The sequence below is a fragment of the Calypte anna genome, chromosome 6, assembly GCF_003957555.1.
Source record: "Calypte anna isolate BGI_N300 chromosome 6, bCalAnn1_v1.p, whole genome shotgun sequence".
Lineage (NCBI taxonomy): Eukaryota > Metazoa > Chordata > Aves > Apodiformes > Trochilidae > Calypte > Calypte anna.
In genome coordinates this window covers 29,436,036-29,455,668 of record NC_044252.1, presented here as the reverse complement: position 1 = coordinate 29,455,668, position 19,633 = coordinate 29,436,036, and the positions used below count along the sequence as shown (strand labels likewise).

Sequence of the window (19,633 nt, the reverse complement as noted above, 5' to 3'; positions counted from 1 at the left end):
AGCTTTGCACAAGGCTCTTCACGTCAGAAGACATGAAGAGACGTGAAGACGTGCCCCCGTACTCAGCGCTGGTGAGGCCACACCTCGAGTACCGTGTCCAGTTCTGGGCCCCTCAGTTCAGGAAGGAGATTGAGGTGCTGGAGCAGGTCCAAAGGAGGCAACTGGGCTGGTGAAGGGACTCGAGCACAGATCCTATGAGGAGAGGCTGAGGGAGCTGGGGGTGTTGAGCCTGGAGAAGAGGAGGCTCAGGGGAGACCTCATCACTCTCTACAACTCCCTGAAAGGAGGTTGGAGCCAGGGGGGGGTTGGGCTCTTTTCCCAGGCAACTCTCAGCAAGACAAGAGGGCAGGGTCTCAAGTTGTGCCAGGGGAGGTTTAGGTTGGAGATTAGAAAGAATTTCTTTCTGGAGAGGGTGGTCAGACATTGGAATGGGCTGCCCAGGGAAGTAGTGGATTCTCTGTGTCTGGAGATATTTCAAAAGAGACTGGATGTGGCACTCAGTGCCATGGGCTGGGAACTGCAGCGGGAGTGGATCAAGGGTTGGACTTGATGATCTCTGAGGTCCCTTCCAACCCAGCCAATTCTATGATTCTATGATTCTATGGTAGGAGCATGGTGCTGCTTGGCTCAGAATTCCTGGCAGGTTTTTAAGAGCTTTTCCATACTCTTGGAGCAACTTCGGGAAAACGTGAGCTCTGATGGGAGAAAATCTACAACAAACGATCATGCAAGACCTGGGACCTATTGTTTTTAAGGTTTTCTCTTTACCACGAGCCCAGGACACCAGTGAGAACTTAAACAGGATTTTTCCACCCTTGAGCAGTGATGTTGCTGACCCTTGTCACCAGCACAGACACCGAGTGTTCACATTACAAGGTTTACTTTTGGAACGGTTTACTTTTGGAATCCTGCAGCCAGGGTTGCTGCAGAACTTGTCACTTGTCTTTCTTCCGGGGCACTGCTGTTAATTCTGACAAAACCCCCGCACTCCCCCATGCTGGGCCGTCCTGGAGCCCTCCTGGGTGTGCGGAACCCGCTCTGTTCCTGCAGAGCGGCCTCACTGGGACCCTAAGGAAGAACCGGGACACCAGAACCCCTTCCCGTGATCCCGCTCAACCCCCCCCCACCCTCGGGTCCGGCCACATCCCAAACCCCTTCCCGGGATCCGGGTCACCCCCCCCGAGGGCCCGGCCACATCCCGCCCCTCCCGGCCCTGCCCCGTTGCCATAGAGACCAGGGAGGCCGGGCCCAAGGCAGCAAGGCGTCCCTTGATTGGCTGGCGAGCAGAACCCAATCAGCGATCGGGGTGTTCCGGCGGTGCCAAGATGGCTGCCAGGTAAACACGGACCGGGGCGGGGGGGGTTTCGCGGCGCCGCGGTTGCGGTGAGGGGAGATGTGGGGTGCTCGGGGCTGCGCTCCCTCGGCCCGGAGCTGCGGTTCCGCTGTCCCGGAGCGGGCTGCCCTCGGTGTCCGGGTCTGTGGCCTCCCCAGCCCGGTTCCTCTCCGTCCCCACACCCCGGGGCCGGCGGAGCTTCCCCCGTTCCCGGCCTTGGGGTGAGGGGGAGGCGGCTGCGGTGCCCCGGGAAGGGCTGATGGGAGGGGAGGGAACGCGCTCCTCACTGCCCTGAAGCGGAACAGGGAGAAACGAGCGGGGAGCGGCAAAAGCTTTAAAGAACAAGGAAAAAGGGGAAAAAAACAAAAAAGGGGAGCAAATAGCTTCAGCCTGTGCGCTTAAATCCTCTGCCTCTCTCTGAAGTAATAGTAAGTATTGAGAGTTTATAAGGGGCTGGTCTAAATTATCTGATGGTAGTTACTTTCCTCAAGAGGAATTACAATTTTTTCTTTTAATTTCTTCACTGTCTGCCCAGGGCAGTGGTGGAGGCTTCATCCCTGGAGCTGTAGATGTGCTGAGGGACATGGTTTCGGGGTTGATTTGGCAGTGCTGGGTTAATGGTTGGAGTTTATGACCTTAAGAGATCTTTTTCAATCAAAATGACTCTGTGATTCTAAATTAAAATCTTTCTGATGATGTGTTTTTAGTATTTCTGCTTCTCTTAATTATGGTTTTTTTCCTCGGTCTGGGTCAGCTCATGTGCTTGTGTGTCTTTGCAGGGGCTTGCAGTGGTTTGGACTTTTTTAAGCTGGAAGATGTGGAGTGGACTCTTGCCTCCAGGACTGAATGAAAGTGATGTTGAGTTAAGTTCTGACGAGGGAGAGGAATCGAATGGATCCCTTTCAAAGGAAGATGTGAAAGAAGATACTGGGAGAGCTCAGCTGCCTGAATTCCAGGAGAATAGACCTGAAAGCAGTGCCAGCAGTGACCCCGTTGTGATCTCACCGGTGACAGATGGAGACAACGAATCTCAAACATGCCCTCCTGGAATTCCTTTAACCATGTGGAATGTGGGTATTGTTCCAGGTCTCCTAATGTCCAGGGAAGAAATGCAGCATACTTAAAATCTGATTTTTTTCTTTTTTTTTTTTTTTTTTTAATTGCAGTAACTCAGTGTGGAATATTCAGTATACAAACCTGAAATGAAATAAAACACGGTCAGAGTGAGGCTATTGTAATACAGCTTAGATTGTTCCAAGGAGGGTGAACAGGAATGTAGGTAGGACGTGAGTGTAATCTTTTTTCTCCTCTGATTAGAAGCCCAGCAGGGAGTTGTTTGGGTAACATTGTTGCATAAAGATGAGGTTTTGGGGTTGAGTGAGTTCTGGGCTTCTTTGTAGCAGCTTTTTTTGCAGAGAGGACTCTGCTGTCAGTAACATTGGGATTGCTCTCTACCAGCAAGTCAGTAGCAGTATATGGAATAGCTCAGGATGGTCCATAATTATATTCCTTGTCATGTCCCATGAGAAAGCTGCTGGTTTTGGATAGATTTGGTATTTAGTGAGGGCAGAAAGTTGGAGGGAGGAGATGAAAGATTAAAGACAATTCATATTTAACACCATTGGGCTTGGATGTTCTCAGTGCATACGTTTTATTATTCAGATAGAGCAAGGTACTGTGGATAAGTAAGAAATGGAGGCATTTTTCAGCACATTATTATTTTTTTTTTTATTGGGGAAAAAACCCTAAAATATTGATTTGCTTTTTATTTTTTTTTTTGATCTTGTAGAAATTTCTGGAGCTTCAGAAGAAAAACCATGAAATGAAAACCCAAGCACATCAGGAAAACAGAAGCCGAAAAAGAAAGCGCCGCAGAAAAGGTGTTTTATGTAATTACAGAATTTAGTCTATGAAAATGGAGTTAGAATCAAATACATGGGAAGTGGCTATTGCTGGGGTTTGGTTTTTTATTTTTGTTGTTGTTTGTAGCGGTTTGGGTTTTTTTAATCAGGAATTGAATGCCTGTTATAGATGTGTTCTGTTATCTAGGATTTAATTTTTCCAGTTGTATGCATCATGTGTAGAACTAGGTTGTAAATTGCTATTTAAACTTCAAGTAATATATTTCTCCTCTTTTATAAGGGAGAGGTAGAACTTAGCAAATACTCATTTATAATCAGTGTATTTCAGTAGTTCTACGTGTTTTGGTAATGCTATGAAACATACTTTTGTATGTTCTGATTAAAACTTCTTCACAGATATTGTAGGAGTTTCTTTGTATGAAGTGGTTTAAATCCACATGACCATGGACAAAAATTCTAGTGTGTCAGTGTTTCAGAGGAAATGTGAGCAGTTAGGGTTCTGTTAACTTCACTGGATGCTGTAGGGTATTACTTGTGTAATGTTGGATTTTTATTTTTTTTTTCCCTAGGGAAACAGAAAAAGAAGGATGAAGTGACAAAGAGGTATAACCAGGTCAATGTGATTATCTGAGGTCTGTTTTTAATGCCAGGCAAAACTTGTGGAACTCTTGACCACATGCATGGCCAAAGCCTAGCAGTGAACAATCTGTAAAAAACCTGCTGAAGCTGTTCAGTGGCTCTGTTGGGCAGACTGAACTTGGTACCAGTGATTGCTAAATGAAGGTTATTGCTTGGTTTTAAAAATTGACACAAATGCATTATTTAATGTAAATTTAAATGGAATTAATGTAATTCCTAAAGGTGTTCTGCATCTAACTCCATACAAGGTCTTGCTCAGCCTGCTTCTCCTCCTCCTTTTCCCCCTTGACAAAAAGTGTTAGATTTACAGTTGGATTAGCTGATCTTAAAGATCTTTTCCAACCTAAATGATTCTATAAACTTGCTTTCAAGGTTCTGGAACTACACTTGCAGGGGGGAAGGAATAAATAATTTCACTTTGAAAACTATGAATGAGTGAAAAGAGGATGTCTGCCAAATTGAAAAATTCCTTTTAGTCTTGAAAAATACTACAAGTTGTGGAAAGGGAACTGTTTATGTTAATGACTTGTGTGTGTTTGTTTTCAGTAGCCAACAATTGGCAAATGAAGAGAAATGGAAAGAACTTACACAGTACTTTGGAATCAATGACAGATTTGAATCACCTGTGGATAGCAGAGCTCCACAAAAGGTGACTTTTTATATATAAGCAATGTCAGCTTGTACTGGACAGTAAAAGAATTCAGCCTTAACAGGCTGAATAAAAACTGAGAATATTTGAATGTAAGTGATCCAGTTGCTCTGAGGAAGGACAATTTTTGCATGTTTTTAATTAATTTAAATATCACATGAATAATAGTACTTGGATGGAAAGATGTTCTTTCTTTTGAGACATATCTATGCCTGTTTCCCCTCTGGTTTTGTTTTCTGTTACCATGAGAGACAGAACTTCATATACATGGTTTGATTTTTTTTTTTCTTGTCTTTGTTTTTATTTTTTAATTGGTCATGTAGATACTTTAGTTGACAGTAGTAGCCTTAGTAATTAGAGGACTAAACCTGCCTTACAGTTTTACTGGATTTATAACACCTTTTATTTATAAATATTATTGTTTAACTAATCATATTTGAAATAACTGGTACAACAAGATGGACAAATTAAGAAACTCATACTTTTGAGTTCCTCCTAGAGCTGTTTGCTCTGTAGGTTTTCTAGTAAGGGCCTGTGTAAGTTCCATGACATAATGTCCATTTAGCCTCCTTTGTGATACATTTTCCATCTTTGACTTGTTAAAAGTAAGATTCTGCATACAAGCCATGGGACATAGTTTGCTTCTGTCTGAATTCTTAGTTTTGATAAGTGATTAGTTGCCAGCAAACTGCTCAGGATAGATCTTAAATGCAGATGGTTTCCATATAAATTCAGAGTTTTTATCATAGTAGAATGTGTATGTCATTAATATCAGAAGAGACATCTAACAGCACTGGCTGTCACAATGACTTCCAATTGTGCACTACTTTTTTCCAACTTCCACTTGCATAATTCAAGTGCAGTATTTGCAGGTCTCTGTCTCTCAAGAATTCTGTTTACTTTTATATTTTGAAAAAGTAAATGTTACAAAACTGGCAAATGTGTTTTCTTTAGCATCACTAATATTTAGAGTCAGTGAGTCTGTGAAGTGTCTTTTTTATGAGAGGTTTTTTTTTTACTTTTGAACACCTACTTCTCTGTTACCTTTCTGTATTCCTTCAGAACTTTCCAACTAATTTCCTGTATGTACTTTCTTTTTATTGTTGCATTATTTGTAAATGATGTTAAACAAATTATGTCGATCATAGAGGTTATTTTGTTACTTTCAGAGATTACATTCTGCAGTGTTTTGCCCTGTTTTCCATAGGACTGCTAGAATTTTGAGTTTATTAGCACAGTGGAATGGCACCATGCCAGAACTCAGTTTTTGGGTCAAGATAAGATCTTATAACTGCAACGATACAGTGGTAATTGCTATTCTTCATGTTACCTGACACATATATTTCACAATTTGTTTAGAAAGCTCCAGGGATGGAAGAGATAAGCCAGATCTTCAGATGAAATTTTATTGTGACAGGCATAAACTAGTCCGTGTAATTTTTTTAACCTACAGTATTATCCTGCACATAAGGTGGAACTAATTCAATGATTGTGCTCAGGCAGCCTTTCAGTGCATTCTTAATTATACTGCCCACTGCAGTACACAGACAAAGTGATTTGTGTTACACAGAAATTACAGGTTTGTGTAGTGTCTTAAAGAATGTAAAAAACCAAATATTTTTAGAAAGGAGGTATCTCACTTTAAACATGTTGCTTCTCTATTTATCCTGAAGATATTTGCTTTTCCTTTCTAGTCTGGCCTTGAACTTAGCATAGAGAAGTCTGTGGCTGAAGGTGACATTGATAAAGCTGAGGAGCTGAGTGACAGATTAGCTGTTCGTGAGGTAAGTGGGCTCTTAACTTGTTTGAAACACTGAGTTTGTACATCTGTACAAGAAGTGCCATAACTAAAATAGCATTTTAAGATGGTTTGGGACAGATGTCTGTCAGTAATTGAAGAATTTTGCTGCTGATCTAGTAAAGCTTGGACAACTATATATAAAAATTGAAAATAAGAGCATGAATGATCCCAAATAGCCTTGCTTAAAGCCTTCATGCTGAGTCAGAGTAGTCAGTAAAGAGCCCTTTGCAATGAGCTTTTGATTTTTTTCCATTTTGCAAACCAAGAAAACAGGATTGGGATGTTCCCTTCCTCTGAGTTCCCTGTGCCTCAGATTTTTCTTTGCATTCCCTCCCCAGTAAGCTTGGGAAGACTGAAGAAAGGTAGAGATTTAGCAAGCTTAGAGAAAGACATGCACAAATCAGGACAGAAACACCTAAACCTGTGCACCAGTGCTTTTTTTCTGTTCATTCATGTCATCAGGAGTTGATGGCTGGAAGAATTTTGAAGAAGAATGGGAGGACATGGATGTCAAACATATTGCTGTAGCCTTAGCATGATTTTAAGAGACTTTGTGGTTTGGTTTTGGTATGTTTTTTTTTCCCCTCACAATTTTTAGTATATAATTGTATAGCTAAAAAAATGTAGGTGAGAGGAGCTCCTGTACTTCAATTTTCAAGGTGTTTCCATGTTAGTTGGTGTATCCAGGTAATTTTATGTAAGCTATGCAGCTCTTTGTTACATTAAGCAGACCCTTTAAATTTGTATGCAGTGCTGAGTGAATGATTAAACTGGTGAGGAATCTACCAGATACCTCTGGCAATTGCAGTTTTATATAAGAAATAGCTAAATTGGTGTGTGTATGGGAGGTGGTAGCAGCTGAAGTACCTAACTGAAATCCAAGAAGGCTGTGGTGCCCACTGTTGGCTGTGCACAGGGGAGGAAATTCAAATGAAGAAAATTAAAATAAAAAGATACTTGGAATAGTTTTGGAGACATAAGAAAATATGACTGAAAAAGTATTGTTTGAGGTGAGTGGAGAAGCTATAATTTTTAAGTCATCTGATTTATATAATCTAAATTAGAAATACTCTAAATTTACACTGGATATTTTGTATATTTTTTTGGCTTTCATTCTGTCTTTACAGAGATAATGAGAATTTTCTCTCCATTGTATACACTACCAAAATTCAAAGCTATTAGAAAAGCATTAAGACAGACAAATTCTGAATACATCTCCTTCTACACATATTTACAATATTTCCTAAGTACAGGTTTTCAAGCTAAGCCTGAATGTAAAATTGCAGACTATTTAATGCAATGTTGTGATGGCTTTAAAAATGGGAAATACAGTCTTAGTTTCACCTAAACTTTAACTTTATTTAAGAGAACCTTGACTGTTCCTCTGCATGTGTTCTTACTCTTTGAAGTCCTACATTTAGTCAGTCAGGGCAGTTGGTAATGACTGGACTCTCACCAGGTGATCCCAAAACTTCAACCCAGAAAGATAACAGCTATTGACAGTGTTAGGAATGTGTCCTGATGTTCCCTTCAGGTCTGACCAGTTTGTCCCTGTGCTGCTGTTTCTTTACCTTTCCTGTGTACAACATGAAAAACACTGCCTGTTCTCCTTCACAAATGTCATTATCCCATTTACTCTAAAAATGGTTAGAGAACCACAATCAATAAAACATACTGAGGGTCTAGTGCAAATTGTTTGACTATAAAAACAAATTAATGTAAGAAGTTTTAAGGTTTTGTAATATTTATGATAAACTGTTATCTGATTTCAGTAGCCATGGGATTGTTCAACATCTAGCATATCCCAGGTGCTACAGCAATGTATTATTATTTGTGGAACATTAGCTCCAAATTGTTGACTTTCAAATATTAGCATGTTGTAATGCTGAAAACAAAATGCTTGAAACATTATTAGTATTCACAGCCTTGACTTGGTTTTGGTTAAGTGGGTTTATCTGAATAAATAGTATGTTGAAAGAGGGAAAACTCCAATGACTCTGCCTTGATCTCATGAGGAATTCTGTCGAGGCAGAATCCATGTGAATTCACTGGGGCTCTCTGCTACATAACACACTGCAAAGTTCATTTTTCATTGTGGTTTTAAGCAGCTGTATATTTTTTTTTTCATGGATCTTTTAAAATGCTTTTTATTCTAAGGAAACCATTCTAATAGTGACTGATGCAGTGAAGAGTTGTAGAGAAGGACTTGGTTATGGAAGTGGTTGATTCAAACATTGTCTTGTGTACAAGTACAGTTAATAAAATATTAGTTTTGTATTGTATAATATTGACTCAATCACTGCTATCCTTCTCTTTGCAATTTTAAAGAAATATCCCTTTTTAAATTCACCTCCCAAAATAGTTCTTACAGGCAAGTTAATTTTAAAATCTGGCTATTTTTAGCCCTCTAGCTTCCAGATGCAACACAAAACTGTGAGCTAGTCAGGCTTGGGACTACACTATGACTGCATTGAAGTGCACCACTTCTGAAGTCTTGGAGAAATAAGTGGATGAATTATTGTGGTGTGGTGTGTTTGTTTGTTTTTATCTCAATGTCATCTTTTTCTGTATCATTTTCATTTTTCTTGAGCAGTGTTGCAGGGTTGGGGGCAGGCAGCTTATGAGAAACAGCTGCCTTCTCTTTGGGGTGCAGCCCCCCTTGCAGCCACGTGAAAAATGTGGAGTGGGTAGGTGTTCTTTTTTGAAATCAGGTGTATGGGGTTTTAATCAGCACCATTTTCTTTTGCAAGAAGCAGTGACTGGAACCTGCTGATAAAGCTTTTGCTTTGAGGCACAGATCCCAGAGTTCTTAAAGCCGTTTCCTGCCTTAATAAGTGAAACTAATTTTTGATGTATAACATTTATAAGCCTGTGAAACTGATAGGGCAGCTTCAGTATTTAGAAAAATGAAGCTGAAAATAAACAGATGATGAGAATAGGCAGGAAAAAGATGTCCCAAAAAGCAAAGGAATGCCAAAATGCTGCTGTCAATATACTGTCACTGTGACATGGTGAGAAAACCATTTTAAAAAATCAGATTGCTTAAAAAATGGTGATGATTCAGGCAGTATGGATAATCAGGCAGCTGTGAGTGGATCACTGAAATTTACATCCTTAAAGCCTGATACTGCTTCAAGGGTTTGGGTCTTGGGTTTCCGTGTGGTACTTGTTGCAGGTTCTTTAAGGAAATTGCCATTGTAGTGCTGTCAATGAAGCTTTGGGCAATGTGTGATTTATTGCTTTCTTCTGCTTTGACAGTTATGTACAAATGCTGATCTTTTGAAAGCAACCTTCTTAATCTAGTAGCATTTGGGGCTTCAGACTGAGAGAAACTTGGGCACCTCATGCCTAAGGCTCTGCATGTGTGGATTCATATGTAGCTTTTGAGAGTAGCAAAATCATTTTACTCCTTTTTGATTAGGAGTTGCATTTCTGTTAAGTAATGAATTGTACTTATGATGATATTAAGTCTAATCCCTTGGCAGACCTCATTACAAGTATTATTGCCCTTTCTCTCCTGTTCTTTTCCTAGTTTGTGAACTAGAAAAGTGACTTTGGTTTGGGAGTCAGCAGGGTAGAAGATCTCTAACTGTAGCATCCTTGGCCACATCCTTGTGAGGTGTTCTGCTTCATTAAGAGTTCTAATAATCCTGAAATTCTCAATTGCATTATTTTATATATGAATAAAATTGTTCCTGAAAGAGCATGGGCATGCCTGCATTTGTTGTACAGAATAATTTAGGCCCTCAGTAAATCTGCTTCTCCAGCTGGACTGCTTCTAGAACCTTGTTGAGCTTGAGCACCTCAGTGCTGTGGTACAGTTACATTTTGAGACCAGCACAACCTTTGATAAATCTTTGAGTGTCAACATGATGCAGGTGGCTCATACTACTTAATCTTAGAATGAATTATTTTTGTAATACCTGCAACATAATATTGTTAGTATTAAATAACTAGCAGTTCATTGCAGTGTGCTGGTGTAAGAGGCACATTTCAGGTTTGTTATTTTGTTAATTGTAATCCACTTGCTGTCTTTATTACAACATTCCAAGGGCTTTCAGGGTTGGCAGGGTCCTTCATGCTTTAATGTTCTGCTTTTCCAGTGTAGGCTGGAAAAAAACACCACCTAAAGCTGGTGTTCAAACACTGCAGTTAATGATAATGATTTGAGAGATGCTAATGGACATGTTAAATATTAACACAGGAGTTACCCCCAAAATTCTGAACCTTTTACCTTGAAAGCTGAGGAGACAGTGATGTTCACTTGGATACTGGGCTGTGCTGAAATACTTTTCTTAGTGGTTCTCTAGGGTAAGATAGCTGAGGTTGAATGGTAGCAGGTACTTGGATATGTAACTGGGAACAGACCATTGGAATTATGTCAACTCTAAGGCTTTCAAAAAAGTAATATCTTCAAATGTACTTTAATTGTTCCTACTTTTGTGTGTGCGAATCTGCCAAGATTTTTTTGAAGAATAAATGTTAAGTTAGAGCACTGTGACTGCATATGTGGAGGTGTTTTTACTTTTAAGTGAGGATGGTATGTGGAGATACCTGTTAAATTCACTTGGCTGTAAATCTGAGTTTGGAGTTACACTTGTAAAAGTTCTTAATTAAACCAAATAATCTTAAGTTTCACCACCACCACCCTAATACATAAATCTAAATATATTTTCCAAGCTTTTTCCCCCTAGATAAAGAACTTTTCATAGCACTTTTGCACTCAAGTCACTGTGTAGTGTCTCAGGAAGCAGAAGGCAGAATTCTTAAGGCTCTAATATTCTGAGAACTGCTCAAGCAAAAGCTCAAACTTTGCATTTGCTCGTGGGTTTTGTGTTAGCTGCCTGGTAGGTAGGTGCCACATTGTCTAAGACTGCATTAGCCTGAGGACTGTAACTTGAACGTGATAAAAAAAATCTTGACCTTATTAGACTTGCCTGTCAAAAGGAGCTTTTAAAATATTTTGTAACTTAGTGTACTGAATTACTGCAGTAGCTCTCGGTCTTGAAATAGAGCAGGATTTTTGACAGCACTGTTCCTAAGTGCTCAGCCCAGTGGCTTCTGGCATTTTGGTGAAACACTTCTAAAAAGCTGCATTTTGTAGAGAAATTACAGTATTGTAATCAAACTTACATGGAAGACCTACATCATGATAGACAAAATTAATTGGTTATTCACTGGGATATCATTCTTGGGTTACAGCAAGATTCATCCCTCTGTTGTCTTAAATTTATGGCACCAGTTTTGACTGTTTTCTAGTGATCAAATTAGTCTCTGTCATCTGCAAGTAACTTGTTAGTCATGTAATTTAGAATGGGAGGTACAGGAGCAAGGTTGTGTGTCATAACCAGGGAGCCATTCTGGAAGGTGCTTTCCATCTGAAAATCTGGGTAGGATAGGGCTGGTCATGAGGTCACACACACAGCACTGTTACAGATGGACAGGTTATAGTGCTTCATGCTCTTCTCTTGGTAAAATAGACCTTAATCTGTAAATTCTGTGCAATATTCATGACATATCACAGTGGCTTTAGGTTCCTGAAGAGATTGATGCAATTTTATATGGAATATAACCAAGCAACAATTAACTTGGAAGTCTTGCCCGCTGAAAGACCCCGGGGGTAAATGAAATAAGACTTTATTTTTTTATATCTGAAGGATTTTCTTTCTAACACTTAGCAGAGGTGCTTCCAAATATCTCTCTTCATTGAGGTTGTTTTATTTTAACCTTTGGAACATGGCAGGGTTATCACCTAGAATTACATTCTTATGCTCCCTTAATTATGTATATCTTTTCCTTAACAAACCTTAAAAAAAGATTTCAGATGTTACAAGTCTAATTAAAGAGACAGACAAAGCACAGTTTATACTGTAGATTTTTTTTCTGCAGTTCAATTAATCAGCATGTTTTCTCTTTTAATTAAAACCATTTTAGTAAATTAAAGCCCACAGCAAAACACATATATAATTTGTTTGTAATTAGCTCTTAATTGGTGGTAGTTGAAGCTTAGCACCCTTGGTTTCTTTCTTCATGATTGCCATTTTATTAGCAGCCAGTCATTAATTAATCTTTTTTTCTAATTAGCTTATAAAACTGTTGATGGCACATTATTGTAAATGTGATTTTAAGTTCAAAGCTTGTTAATAAGCTTTCTTACTTAGAAGAACAGAGATAAAGAAATTGCTGAAAACAGTACTACAGTTCTTTTTTTAAAACTGCCTTTCTTATAAGGGGGCTATGTAAAGCATCTAACAGCTTATAGTTAATTTTTTAATGCTGTGTTTTCTCATGAATGGAAGAAGTTACTTGCATTTAAATGTTTCAGTCTAGCAAAGAGCTTAATATTAGAACAGTTTTCTGTCCTTGCTCCATTACTGTGTCATCCAAATATAATTTGATGTTGTAATACACAGCATAAAAATACAACAAAGGTATTACAAAGTATTTTACAGTGGAAGTTGAGCACATCATTGAAGGGGAACAATTTTCACTGCAAAATCCACTTGGTATTCTTGTTTGCTTTATATATTTTATATACGTCAGCAATGGATAACATTCCATAACATAAAAGGAGAAAATCATTGCTAAAGGCAAGCCTGAAATAACTAGATTCATATTTGATGAGAAGCTGTAACACTGTATTAAAAGGCTGTTTGGCTTCTCTGCTATGATCACAGGATATTTCAGGACCTGTTTGAATATAGATGTTTTGTTAGAGGTTCTGTAGGTTTAGCTTTTTGTGTATTGTACCTGAGTAATTCTGGAGCAGTTCTTGAAGCCGTTGTCTCCTTACTCTTATCATTTTCAGCATTTATTGCACAGTGATGTCTTAATGAACACTCTCTGCTTAATGATATTTAGTGCTGAATGCCTTGATTTTCAAGGAAGTTTTCTGGAAGTTAGAGTAGATTCTGTTGCTGCTTAATACAAATGTTTACTCTTCTCCATGAACTTCACATCCTATTTCAACTTCAGCCATTTCTTTGCTTGTTTGAAAAACGTTTTTATGATGCTGTGCAAGAAACACTAGAAAGGGATAGCTGACAAGGAAAAAATTAAAAATTGGATAAAAAGTAAATGAATAATGTCATATTACTAAAAAGATGAGAGGCTAATTTGTGCCGACTTTTTGCTAATTTTGTTCAAGCCTCAAAATGAGGAGCTGTCACCCGTTCTGTGTAGCACTGATGACAGTGCCAATGATCCATGAAATAAGCTGCCGCTGGCTTTGTTCTGATAAGAATGAACAAATCTGCACAATGTACGGCTCCCAGAATCTCATTTTCATACTTGCATGCAGGCTAAAAGAAATAAGCTGTTTGCAGGCTTGATTAATCAGACATTTGAGGGTTTTTTGTCTCTTTGATCTCTTTCGTCTCCTAGGTAACTTGCTTGACATTAATGTTGAGCTTGAGTAAAGACAATCAGGAATTGTAGACCAAACTGATATAAAAATTAAAGACCTTAACACTTTAAGTACTCCAGTAATGGTTCCGCTTTACTTCAGAAAACATCTGTTTTCATTTAATTAAAGAACAAAAGGGAATAGCATAAATATTTTTCATAGAGACCTGTTATTCCATAAAAAGTTAAAGTATGATAATTGGTATTTTTAAATAAATGCCTTGCAACTCTTCAAGAAAAAGCAGAGCTTCAGAAATTTGTTACAAGGTAACAATTTCAGATGAGTAGAACATTTATGAAAAATAAGGGATAAGGGTTTTTCCTTTATGCTACATTAAACATCTCGAGTAAAATATTTGACATTATTACTGGTCAACTTCAAAATGAAAAGGTCTTTGCCCTGTGGAAACTAAGTTGTTTTTTAAGTTTGTCTTAAAAAAAATATATATATATATTGTTACAAGGATGAACCATTATATCAGCTTTACTACCCAATATGATTTACACACTTTAAACCTGTAAAATTGAAAGGAATTTAAAAAAAAAAATGTCGCAGTGCATTTGCTTGAGGTTATGCAGACGCTTTTACAAATCTTCCAAGTGGCTGTAAAGATGAATGCCTCAAGGGTCTAGCCAGGGCCCTGCTTTTCCAACCAGCTAAAGCCCTTATCTTAAATCCAAGCAAAGTACCATTAATCTTTTTGAAAGACCTTTTATGGCTTTTAATATATCCCAAATTAGAACATTTTACACCCTTGGTTCCTGAAATATGGTGATAAAAAGCCTTTAGAGCTTAATTTTCCTTACTGCGTGCTCTGACCAATTTGCAGTTCTTTGTGATAATGTTTAGACACCTTAATTAAAATGCAGCAAAATATTGGATGTTCTATATGGAAAATGCTGATACTTTGACTACACAAGAAATTGTTGTATATGTTTTTATTCATGCTTTCTTACTACTTTTAAAATTGTATTTTATTGAGTTATCTGATGACCTGAAATGTTTGGTTTTTTTTTTTTAATGCAAAACCCATTGACCAAGCTTTTGCAGATTTCTTTTGGGAGGAGGGATTGGAAATGTATGTCTGGGTGTGGGTGGTAGTAGAAGACATTTAATCTGGCTAAAATGTTTGTGTGTGTGTATGTATACATGACACAGTTGTTTTCCTGTCTCTAAAATTTGACTCTGTGTAGCCTAGAAATGATAACATTATTGCTGCAAAATGCTTCTCCTTTTGCTTCCACATATACTACAGAGGATATTGTGATCCTATTTTCCCCCCATACTTTTCAAAAATAAAAGAACTCATTCCCTCTTCCAACAAATACAGATCAAAATATTGTTCTGCAGAGCACTCGTGTAGACTTCACTTGTGTATATTTCTGTGTGCATAGGTGTTGAATAGGCCACAAAAACTTATTTTAAGGAGATGCTGTTATTTATGACATAGTAGGAGCTAGTTTTTAAATGGGTTAAGAGGTATAAAATGAAGTTCAAAAATCAAGGCATGGTACCACTAATTGACTGACTTCAGCCATCAGATTGCTCTCTTTTTTTAATTTTTTTTTTCTTTTAGCTAATAATTAGTCCTGTTTCAATTAACAAGTAAACACTTTCTTGATATTTTAGTCAGGTTTCCTTAAGCATTTTTATACTGCTAGTATATTGAAGTCAGAATCTGCCCTTAAATATTGACAAGGCAAATAAGAGAATGTTATGTTCTAGTCGTTGACTTGATTTGGCAATTCAGATGTTGGCATTGAATTACTGGTCATATAAAATGTTAATCCTCCAGGGGAAAATGATGTAGCTAATAATATAAAAGACTTCAGATGTCTGGTCACATGAATTTTTTTGCCCATCAAGATGATTCCATAGGTACATATCTACCTCATATGCAAAACTTGGATGAAAAACTGTTTTATCATTATTTATTTTGCAAAATTTTCATTTTCAGATATTATAGTTGCTGCTTAATTGTCTTGACAGTGTATAGAACTTCAAACGAAGCACAAACTGATGGTGTGCTCGCTGTCTACATGCATGTAGGCTCTCAGAGCCTTGTACAGTAAGGCTACTTTCCTGATTCTTGAACCCTGAAAAGACCATAAGGTAGATCAGCTTGTAGTGATGTTATTTATCACTACAAGTTTGGTTTGCTTTATGAACAAAATGGTCAGGGGTATCAGCCTACCTGCAGAGTGGGTGTTTGATGGCAGAGCTGTAGATGTGTCAGTGTGTCTACACCTAAAGATGAATTCTGGAGTTGTCTCACCTGCATAAAATGTCTCTTGGGGTAAATAAGAATCAGCTGTGTAGGTGCTGCAGATTATTCAAGTGCAGATTATTCACCATTAGTGATGGAAACAAAGTGTTCAGGAGTGTTCTTTCACTTGGGTCTCCCTTGTTTCTCTTGTTTGATGCTCCCGTGGCACTGTTTGGGAAAATTAGAATATCGAGTCACAAATGTGTTCACTAACTTCAGGAGATTTTGGAGAAGAGAGGAAGAAAGCTTGGTTTTCCTTAACCAGTTTGTAGCAGTTTTGGCTAACTGAATGACAGCAATCACAACTCCTTCCCCCAAGATCCCCATGCTTTGTATTTCTCTCTCTCTCTCTCTCTCTCTCAAGACATTCTTGCACGTCTGATCTAAAAGCACATCGTCAGCCTAATATTTGAAAGGTATTTTCGTATCTATTAAATTCTGAGGAACAATAGCAGACCAAGAAATTTGTAAAGCTTGCATTTCATGGGAGCATTTTACATCTGTTCAGTTTTTCTTTGTTCCTTTTTTGTGTCTTAGCTTGGTGTGAAAATTGCCAAAGCTGCCGCTTGCCGTAACTTTGTGAAAGCCAAGCAAGAAGCAGAGGCTGCCCAAGAAGCTCGAAAGAAAAAGAAGCTTGCTTGGGGGTAAGTCATTTGAGTATGTAATTAAACATTTGTGGTTTCATTGGCACTGAGCATATACAATACAATCTCAGTTTAATGTTTTCTTAGTTGAAATAGGTTTGTGCTAATCTTATTTGTTTAGTTTAACCTTGTTGGGTTTGAGAGGGTTTTTTGTGGTTGTTTTGTAATTTATTATTTTTATTTTTTTTAGCAGTGTATCAGACTTAAGCACAGAGGCTTTGCCAGAATTAATATATTGGTTACATGGCTACGTTCACCCTCAAATCTTTATTACAGTATTAAAATAAGGTGGGGGGCTTGTTGTTATTAAGAGTTGTATGGTTGAAAACACACATGCTCATGATGCCTAATATATTTTTGGTGTTCTTTTTCAGATTTGAAGCCAAGAAGAGATGGGAAACAAAAAGCAACATGGGATACATGTAATCCATCCTGTTTTCCTCACAAGTGAAATAACCTGGTTTTACTTGAAGAATCTTTGTAGGCAACTTTTAAATCTAAACACACAAAAAACCCCAACACCTTGAATTTGGTGTGTTTCTTCTAATGCTGTTAGACTTCAATATCTTCTTTTGGCCCCATCTTGTAATTCAGCAAAAATACTATCTAAATATCAAAACTGTGTTAAATATAATATTTTTCTCCACAGTATGAAACTCTTAAGGTTTGTAGAATGTAGAACTCTTTTGTGGTCTGGTTGAGAACACTCCACAGTTGGAATAGAATGTTTGTTCCAGGTGTGTTCTGTGCTGCATTGCAGTTACAATGTGCAGGTACAAGGAGAAGGATAAGTTTTCCTGCTAAGGCTATGCAGACTTAATGCAATAAGTACTGCTTTTCTGATTGCTTGAAAGATGAGGGGAGACACTAAATAAATAATAGCAAAACTACCCTACCTGTTTAAAGGGGTATTTTTTTGCATTTAGGATCTTAGTAAAGAAGTCCACCCTCCCTCTCTTGAGAGGATCTGGTACTATTTGTCATGTCCTGACATGTTCTTCAGAATATTTAAAATTGTCATTTTTCTTTCACAATTGTTCAAGTTTTAAGAGGTTCAGCTTCTCTTGAGTAGATAAATTAAACAAAGGTGGCTCTTGAAAATACCTGAAATGTATTATATTGTGCAGGTAGCTGCACCCAAGAAACAAATGCAGTTTTTACTGCAAGTCAAGTGTTTTACAGATCAATTAGGATTTGAATGTTTATGTTATAAGATTATAACATAAGAATTTATGATAATGTTTCTTCAAAATGGTTCTCTGTGAAAAGGACACATTCAGAACTAATAACTTTTCTCCCTGAAGCTCTTGAATTTATGTTTAGTCACCACAATGCCTGAATTGAATTGGTAATGTAAATGTCAGTTATTGTTAACCAAGATTAATATGTTTCAGGCCAAAGGTATGGTATTAGTGTAATGGTGATTTACTGTTTGAGCACTTGAGGCTAAAACAAGTTGCCAACAAACAGCAATTGGAAGTTTTACAGCACCAATTTGAAGAGTTTAGGTTTGCAGTCCAACACAGGATAGTGCATTTTTGTTCATTAGCCCTCAGGATGTTTGATTCTTTCCTTTTTTTTTTTTTAATTTTTTAAGGAAAAAGCCATATTTCTTCCAAAGGAAGATGAGAGTTTGCACTATGGTAATCTGCAGTTAGCTATAATTAGATATGATGACAGAGTTGAATACAATCACCAGGATTGTAAATCAGGGTCTGAACAGGTTTCTGCAGTATAACATCATAAATCTCACTGTGGTTTACAAGCTATGTCAGCTTTAGAATCTTTGGTGTGGAAGCAAGCAAGCAATATCTCTTTGTAGACAATAAGGTAAATCACCTCTTCACTTGCATAAACAAACATTACATGAACATTCAAGATTATTCTCAGTTCCACATATTCCTGTTCAAAACTTACAGGCACTTTGTCCCCAGTGGTTTTTATTTATTTTTTTTAAGCAGCTGCCATATGAGATTGAGATACAGTTGACCTTTCTATTTGTTACATACTGAAAAGCAAAATGATCCTGATAAATCTGTCCTGAAAACATCAGCAGTATTCCATGGAACATTTAAAAGTAGTGTGTATTAAACAGGTGCTGTATGTTTCCTTGTAGTAGTTGCTTTTAATAATAATATTATTTGTTTGTCAAAGATCTTGATCTTATTGTAAGGATCAGGGCTATTTAATATGAAAATGTGTTTTAAAAGAAATTAAAATGCTCAAAAAACATCTGTTGTCTGAAAACTTTCCACAATGTGTTTCTCACACCAGTGCATACTGAGACACCTGTAATATTTTTCACTTAAAATAACCAGTTAGTTTTATATTAGGCCATTAATAATGTAACTAAGAAGTGTAACTATGCAGAATATTTGCATTGGGTTATTTGTGTGATATATTTAAAAATTATCACAGTTCAACTATTTTGATCTACCTTGAGCATTTGCTTAGAATATTATTTCCCAGAATTATACCACGTTCAAAAAAACCCCTGATTAACAGAGAAAATACAAAAGCCTAATACAGCTTTATAGAGATCATCTGAATACATAATAAATGAATGCATAACTCAACCTTTAATAAATATCCTCCTAAACTGCTGATGTGATTCTAAGGTGTCTTGCATTCCTGACACTTTAAAAAAAAGTATTTTTTCTGCATTCTCTGCATTTTGGCCAAACAAATAAAACTAGGTTCTGAGATTTCACTTTTCCTATTTTTTAAACAGTGTTAAAACAATGCAAATGGCTGTTTCTGTAGCTGAAACCTTTTTAATCAGCTTAAATATTATAATCTCTTACACTGAACTAAATATGAGATGTAATAATTCCTTTAGCAAATGACAAGTTTGCTCTATCTCCTTGTCTGACTGAAATCACGTATCTAGAGGAATGTACTTAAATTATTAATTTCAGTACAAATCTGTTATAGAGCCAAATGTTTATTAGGAGCTCATTGATGATATCTTGAGTTTGGCAGTAGTTATAGGCAGTCTCACCTAAGCTCCTTCCTACCTCTTAGAAGCCTTGGA

The 19,633-nt window shown here is 37.6% G+C and overlaps 1 protein-coding gene across 3 annotated transcripts; it reads left to right on the top strand.

Annotated features, from left to right (window-relative positions):
- The first annotated feature begins 1,308 nt into the window (after positions 1-1,308).
- On the top strand, positions 1,309-19,202 carry FAM204A (family with sequence similarity 204 member A). Of its 3 annotated transcripts, none has more exons than XM_030453567.1 (8): positions 1,309-1,336; positions 2,113-2,403; positions 3,123-3,213; positions 3,765-3,798; positions 4,384-4,483; positions 6,178-6,267; positions 16,493-16,599; positions 16,974-19,202. In XM_030453567.1, exons 2-8 carry the CDS (start codon positions 2,149-2,151, stop codon positions 17,023-17,025), a joined length of 729 nt encoding a protein of 242 aa, XP_030309427.1. In that variant the 5' UTR covers positions 1,309-1,336; positions 2,113-2,148; the 3' UTR covers positions 17,026-19,202. The 3 variants fall into 3 exon arrangements, with proteins under 3 accessions (XP_030309427.1, XP_008495964.1, XP_030309426.1); XM_008497742.2 differs by having other exon boundaries at positions 4,381-4,483; XM_030453566.1 differs by lacking the exon at positions 1,309-1,336 and adding an exon at positions 1,378-1,554 and having other exon boundaries at positions 4,381-4,483.
- The last annotated feature ends 431 nt before the right edge of the window (positions 19,203-19,633 follow it).

Coding starts and splice junctions, on each gene's coding strand:
- FAM204A (XM_008497742.2), top strand. CDS start 2,149: ATGTGGAGTGGACTCTTGCCTCCAGGACTGAATGAAAGTGATGTTGAG. Junction 3,799..4,380: donor AAGGATGAAGTGACAAAGAG/GTATAACCAGGT, acceptor GTTTGTTTTCAG/TAGCCAACAATTGGCAAATG. Junction 4,484..6,177: donor ATAGCAGAGCTCCACAAAAG/GTGACTTTTTAT, acceptor TTTCCTTTCTAG/TCTGGCCTTGAACTTAGCAT.